This window comes from Drosophila bipectinata, chromosome 3R (genome assembly GCF_030179905.1).
Source record: "Drosophila bipectinata strain 14024-0381.07 chromosome 3R, DbipHiC1v2, whole genome shotgun sequence".
NCBI lineage: Eukaryota > Metazoa > Arthropoda > Insecta > Diptera > Drosophilidae > Drosophila > Drosophila bipectinata.
This window is the reverse complement of record NC_091739.1, coordinates 20,949,260-20,956,470: the sequence shown is the minus strand read 5'-3', so window position 1 is coordinate 20,956,470 and position 7,211 is coordinate 20,949,260. Positions and strand designations below refer to the sequence as shown.

Sequence of the window (7,211 nt, the reverse complement as noted above, 5' to 3'; positions counted from 1 at the left end):
TATTTCGTAAAATTTGAGTTATTAAGTCACAATTCAAATTTGACCGCTCAAGGTCTGGTAATTTTTAAAATTTAACAGAGGAAATTTCTGTTAAAAATTAACAGAACTTGAGCGGGCAAATTTGAATTGTGACCAAAAAATACCAGTCGAAAATACCAGAAAAATAATGAATTAAAAAATCATAATTAAGAATTAAAATAATGAAACTTACTTTTCCACACCACACATAAGTTATTAACTCAACTAGTATTCAATTTTGCTCGAAAATGCTTACTATTTTGAGGAGATTAAATCTCCTTAGAGTATATTTTCTTTGTACTCGGTAAACACGGACCAATTCAGATCCTTGAAACCATTGCAGGGATATTGGTGCCGAAGAGGGATATTATAAAATCACTCGGCTTCATCCCCATGAGCCGCCACATTGTTGTTGTGGTACCTTAGCTTATATTGGGGGTCTGTGGAAATAGAGCAGGTTTTCCCATAATATTACATATTTATTATTTAAATATATATTTGAATATTCAATTCAACCCTCTAGTATTAGTATTAATAAGACTAGAATATATTTAGTACGCACTGACAGGTAATAGATATTAAAAATTACAAATCAAGGCGTTTTTACCTGTCCAAATGAAGAAAGCCAAAGTGCCACTGCAACGGCCGGGAAAGAGTAATGATGATGAATCCTAAAATACGCAAATACGTATCTTTGGGGCCACGCACACTCGGATGCAGATACTCACGCAGACACTTTTCACTGTCAAAATGAGGCTATAAACCATTTTGGAGCCGCCAGGAGCGGCTGTCGTTGGCATTTATTTTTATTTTTGTTACCACTTATGTTAGCCCGCATTTGGTAATTTCTCAAGTTTTTCTTTGCTTCTTCTTAAGTGCTTCTTTTGGCGGTTTTTTTCCTTTTTGGGTTTTAGTGTTTTGGCTTTTTCCTTTTTTTTTTGGCAACATATGCAAGTAATTTGATTAAATTATATAATTACAGGCCAGTCAGACAGGCAGGCGAAATGAGAAGATGAGAAGACGGTACTGACTTTGACGAACAGCAGCACGCAAAATGCCGCACCACATTAAGCCTACGGTTTTGTGGCGAGGTTAGCATTAAAATTATCATTAAGATGCTCCGCCGAAACACTCAGAAGTGAATAAATAAATAAAAATACGAACTTTAGATTCTCTTTTTTTGAAACTGGTTATATATTTTTTTCTATCATAATATAAAGCAGTGTTTAGAAGGTAAAGATACTTAGCACAAATAGTTAGATACAAATTTAGTTTTTCTATATATATATACAAAAATATTTTATACTATTACAGAATTTACTCCGTGTGCTTTCATCAAGCTTTATAAATGGAAGTAGTAATATTTTTAGATATTTTAAATATTTGTTTTAAAAGTCAAAATTTATTTAATTAATTTACCTACGTATAAAGTTTATAAATAGTTGAAAATAGTCTAAATGTTATTTCAAATAATAATTGTTTAATATCACTATATTTTTTGGTAATTATTTTTTCAGTGAGAATCGCTGCCTTTGACACTCACTGCAGGCCGGGACTAGTGCAATTTGTATTTCCAAAAGTAACAAATAAGCACCGGGCACGGCCTACATCAGGTGACGTTTTAATGCTTCACTGCACTCATCTTGGAGCCACTATACTCACCTCTTTATTCCCTCCTTGGGCCATGGCAGTATCAATAAGCCAACCAGCTGGGAAAAAAAGCCAGGAATGTCCAAGTGCCACATAAACACTGTAATTACATACGCACACACGACCATGCGAGAGAGACTGTAATTTAATTAAGAAATATAGATGCATTAATAAAACAAGAGGGGAAAATAAGAAGAGGTAACGCACCTAGAGATAGCCCGAAGGCCCCACCCAGTTTGGTCAAATGGAGATGTGCCTACCCAGACTTCGTTTGCCATTCCACAGCCGGTTTCCAGTTTTCCCGGCACACATTTCTCGGGTTATCACTGGTGCGATTATGCGCTGGACTTCCCACAACATCGATCAACATCCTACTCGAAGTGTACTTTGGTGGCATTAGGTTGGTAATAAAAAATGGATCTACATTGGAGAGAATTTGTTGTCATAATATCAGCACTTTAGTTTTGTTGCCGCCCATTTTGTCGCATTCTTCGCAGCCTCGAGGACAACTGGTTTGAAGATTCGGCAGCTTACTCAGGTGCTTGTATCGCAAGGATGCCGGTGTAAAGCTCCAGAATAGCGGCGGCTGAAATTAAAGGGCGAAACCAAGTCGTGAGCTTTTTAAGCTTTTTCTTCGGTATTAAGACATGTTGCAAGAATCAGCTTTTCAGATAAAGTGCATCTTCAAGATACAGGAAATCTATATATGGGATTTGCAAGGTATCTGGGTTGCTGCGATTTACATATTTATTTGTGGCATTCATTTTCCATTTAGACAAACACGCATTACGCCTTGCGACGAATTGTTAAAATTATAATTTATATTATTGTTAAAAATCTATATGGTTCTATATAATACTTTTATAGGATTCAATACCATTACAGAATTATAAAATCGAAGACATTGCAGGGCCTAAAAACTTTTAAACTATCAAACCACCCCATGCCTTTAAAACAAAGCAAATTATGAGTATATTTTTCCATTATGTTATTAAATGAAATGCGATTATCTTTGCCTCCAGTTTTTCGAGGTCAGACGACTTAAAAGAAGAGTATTAACTTATTGTGTAATCAATATCGTATCTGTCATAGTGCGGCTATATTTATAATTGTGGACTTGCGTTTCAATATCCCTACCCGTATTTTAAAATTGCAACTTAATCTCTACTCGAAATCCTCCCCCTGAGACTCGCTGCTGTTTTCGGGATCGACCGGGTCGGTGGCATCGGCCTGGTCAGCCTTCGTGGAGCTCCCACTGTCGTCATGTTTGAGGGAAGTTTGGACGAGCTCGCGGGTGAATTTCTGAACCAAACGCAGAGCTGTGGTCATGGGCATATCGCACAGGGAGTGGACCATGAATTCGCCAAAGCCGTGGAACTTTGCGTAAGACGCTGGTAAAGGTGGGAGAGCGGGTGTGTTATAGAAGGAAGGCATTCCAACATTTTGCACAGCTCTGCGCTTGATAGCTGGCTCGTCGAGCGCCGCTGAACGCTTGTTAATGCTCTTCGGAACTATGGGACTACTGATGATATATTCCGGCTGATGACGATTTTGGTAACTCTCTGCAAAGTGATTGTAGCCCTTGCCATTGGCCATGTCGCTGCCGTTGCTCTGCCGCTGGCTCTTGTTTGCATCGTCAGAAGTCGGGGGAATACTATAAGAAGATAAAGCCAGACATTAGCTGGGATTGACGGCCGACTCGAGCCAGGACTCACCCCAATACTGTGGTAACGGGAAGTGTTTGTTCGCAATCGAAAATCTCGCTTTCATCCTCCATTTCATCCTTAACACTCATATTTTGACCGTTGCTATCGCTCTGGTCATCCATGCCATAGTGTTCGTCGTCATCATCATTTCGGGACATGTTCTTAAAGCTGCGCCGAGGGCGTATGTGGTCTCCAAGAAACTGAAGGCTCTCAAACAGCGGCCACTGAGACCCTTGGCTGGGGAGTCCGTTCTCAACGCGTCGCTTCTCAATGTTGTAGCGATTCCTTAATGTGATCATGCGGTCCCTTAAACTGGTTGCTAATGTGAAAATAAACATTAGGTCTCCAAATTCTATAACTCTAAAATTCAACAATCTCACCGTCGTAGCCTAGCTTGTGGGACATTTGTTCCCACTGTTGGGCCACATACAGTTTGTCTTTAAAACGCTTGTTGGAGCGATCGTAGAGCACTGGGCGGGATCGGTATTCTCTGATCAGGCCCAAATCGAATTCCCCAGTCTGGGCGTAGGTGGCCCGTGGTCGGCCACGCACTTTCGGCAACTGCGGGGGGTATAGGTGCGATAGATGCTCCATTTTACCTCGTGAATCCTTTTAAATCTGTTTGTTGTTTTTGAAAACAAAATTTTATTTTTAGATTTTTTTTCAACTTTAATAAATTATTTTGATTTATTAAACTGAAGTAGATCAGGATTGTTTGTTCATTAAGTTTTAAAATTTAAAAACATGCCTCATACGATAATATCGGTAAAAAGAGTGTGTACAAAAGAAAAAACAATTGCAACAAAAAAACAAAAAATTAGTCTGGCTAACCGTTTTCAAAACCATACTTTTTCGAATTAAATATTTAAAGTAAGATTTATTCAAATATCCTGACTTTTGACACCTGTTTAATCTTCTTTAGAATTGTATACGTTAATCCTTGAACCACAAAAATTACTTTGCCTGAAATAACAAAGTCCTTGTACCAATATCCGCAAATGTTTACTTAATGTTATCGATTCATCGATATTCACGGCCATCCCTAATGTGCAACACGACTACATCTATACACGCCTGCGTAGGTGTGCGTGTCCTATCTGCGTCTTCTCTCTTATATCAAGCAACATAAAACATAAAAAAAAGTACAGAAACGTTCGACGCTGGAGACATTAAATTAATGTACCAAGCTATATAAAACATAAAAAAAAAAAGTACAGAAACGTTCGACCCTGGAGATATTAATTTTTAGCACAGCCCGCCAGTTCGGAAGCGAACAGATAAATTAAATCCGTTTATAAACTTAAAATAAACAATTGAACAGGAGCGTCGGCAACAAAAACTAGTTATTTATGATGGCGGGCGGATAAGAAAAAGTAACATAATATAACAGAAAACTAAATCTTCTAACGGCATATTATTTTTGGCACATGCTTTAATTATAATTTTCTTAATTTATTTTTATAGATTTACTCACCTCGAAAAATATGTATTTTTATATCTATTAAGCGCGCGCTCTTGGCTCCCGCTGGTTGCTGCTGGCTGCTAGCTAGCTAGTTGTTACTTTAAAAATCAATATAGACGTAAATAAATTAATTAAGATTGCCTGCGCAACACAACGGCGGGTAGCAAACAAAAAATAAAGCCTCTGTCCGATTCTCTCCACTCTCCACTCCGGCCGCACAGAGCACAACTAGTCGCAGCGAGAATATTTTTTAAAATGAAAAAATTTATATTTTATTTTTATATTTTAAGAATTACGAACGTGGGTGCGAGGCAAAGCGGTAAAGAAACCAGCCGACTCTCTCAGCATTCCCACCCTCTCTCTCTTTCCCATGTAGTAGAGATGTGAGCGTCTGAGCGTCGTGAGAGCGAAGGTTCCCTAAATTTCATCTCCCAGGGTGAATTTTTAAAAATCAAGTTTTTATTTATACTTGAAGCGCTCTTTGTGCCCAGTTTTTTATTTCCGTTGCGTTTTAAACCACCTTTTATCACAGATTTTTCAGAGTACACATACAAATCACAAGGCACATCGCTAACGGCTTCCGACTAGGTGGCAGCCCTACCCAAACTCTGCAAAAGTGGCAGCTCCATTTACCGGCAGACATTTTCAAAACGGAAATTAGCGCGCGAAATGCTATACTTCTTGTGGTTTGGGTCACAATAAATTATTCAAAAAACCAATTTCTATCAATTTATATCTCTATTTACATTTAACCAATCTATTTATCTTGTAATAGCTATTTAATTTTAAATAAAAATGGCGACATACCCATTATACATTTTTTCGATTGGCCCGTTTTTTTTTAAACACATACTGTGAATTAACCTTCCGCATACTTAATTTTTCAGTTAAAATTCGATGAATGGAATCTTTGGGAATGCCTAATTTTATTTCCATTTGCCGCAAAGAAGAATTTGGCTCGTTTTTGATAAATTCGCGCACTTTTTCAATGTTACTTTCGGTTATCACTGATTTTGGACGGCCCGATTTGGCGTCATTACGGAGGTCTTCTCGTCCTTCTTGAAATCGTTTATACCACTGGTGGACATTACTACGGGATGTGCAACTGTCACCATAAGCTTGTCTCAACATTTGCCAAGTTTCAGAAAAGGTTTTACCAAGTTTGACACAGAACTTAATATTTGCTCTTTGTTCGAGATTCATTTTATCAAGATTCATTATTAAATGTACCTACCAATGATAGAGCCGACAATAAAAGGTGTTTATAAATGAGATCTGGAAGAGAAATAAAACTTGTTAGTTGTGGAATAAAAATAATCCAAATTTTAAGACTAAAAAAAGAGATTTTAACGTTGTTTGTTACAGACCGCCCATAGGCCGGGACAAGTGCAATGTTTATTTTAATTCAAAACCTTGACACCTTCCCGTCCTACGGGAAATTCGTATTATATTCGCTGGAAAATGGTTCGAGTTTAAATCGGGAATATAGAGTTTCAACAAGTACATGGAGCATCTTGATCAAATTTAAAAATCCTCCCAAAAAATTCTTTGCTTAAACAGGTAGACAGGTAGACAAACAATGGGAGCACCGATCAAGAGCTCAAAAATCTCATATTTCAATAACAGACAAGCAAAAAAAAAAACTGCAGGAGTTCATATTAAATTTCCGGCCCTACTTGAATGTCCTTTGTGCGGGAGGATTTAGCAAAGGGGGGAGGGAACAATAGTCGTTGAAAGAACCCCCGAAACAGGAGTGGGAGTATCGGAGCGGATAGGATCAACAGGCTCGAGAGCAGGTAAGACTAAACTCTGGACAAAATCAAGCGTTAAACTCCATTTACTTACGCCTCACATAATTCCATAGGAGGTAGCACACAGACCCAATCGTTTGCATATACATAATTCATGTATATAGGGAAGTATGCTGCCGATGCCATTAACAGTTGGCTAACATCAACAAAATTTGAAATCCAAAGCGTGACAAATTCGTAGAAACCAGAACCTCTCCGGGAGAGCACCGAGAAGATCGTCCAAGCAGAAGAATTGCCAGGGCAGCAGAATCAAATGGCCAAGCCCCGCGTGCCAGGTCCTCCTCCCACCCACTGTTTCTGTAATTCTCAGTCGAGAAAAGCGAAGCATATAGTAGATTCTGCCGCTTCCTGGGCTTCAGCCTCAGCAGTGTATTTTGCTTATCTTCCGAAAAGAAAACCGGGCGGAAAAATAATAATGTCCTAAGGGGGAACGCTAAGTAAAGCTTTTTCTCTTATTTGTTTATTCGATCTTTGATGGGGGCTCTCCATGGCCCGAGACGGCATTAGGTATTAATGTTGCCAGCGACACAAACATAACCCAATAAAAAAAATATATACCATATA

The 7,211-nt window shown here is 38.5% G+C and overlaps 1 protein-coding gene and 1 long non-coding RNA gene across 2 annotated transcripts; one reads left to right on the top strand and one right to left on the bottom strand.

Moving 5' to 3' along the window:
- The first annotated feature begins 1,484 nt into the window (after positions 1–1,484).
- Positions 1,485–2,400, top strand: LOC138926622 (uncharacterized). Its single transcript, XR_011443204.1, has 3 exons — positions 1,485–1,631; positions 1,710–2,068; positions 2,131–2,400. It is a non-coding gene; the product is annotated as an uncharacterized lncRNA (long non-coding RNA).
- Positions 2,381–6,111, bottom strand: jigr1 (jing interacting gene regulatory 1). Its single transcript, XM_043211916.2, has 5 exons — positions 6,071–6,111; positions 4,849–4,934; positions 3,755–3,992; positions 3,384–3,693; positions 2,381–3,322 (listed from the first exon to the last, which is right to left on the bottom strand). Exons 3-5 carry the CDS (start codon positions 3,966–3,968, stop codon positions 2,833–2,835), a joined length of 1,014 nt encoding a protein of 337 aa, XP_043067851.1. The 5' UTR covers positions 3,969–3,992; positions 4,849–4,934; positions 6,071–6,111; the 3' UTR covers positions 2,381–2,832.
- Positions 6,112–7,211: the final 1,100 nt, after the last annotated feature.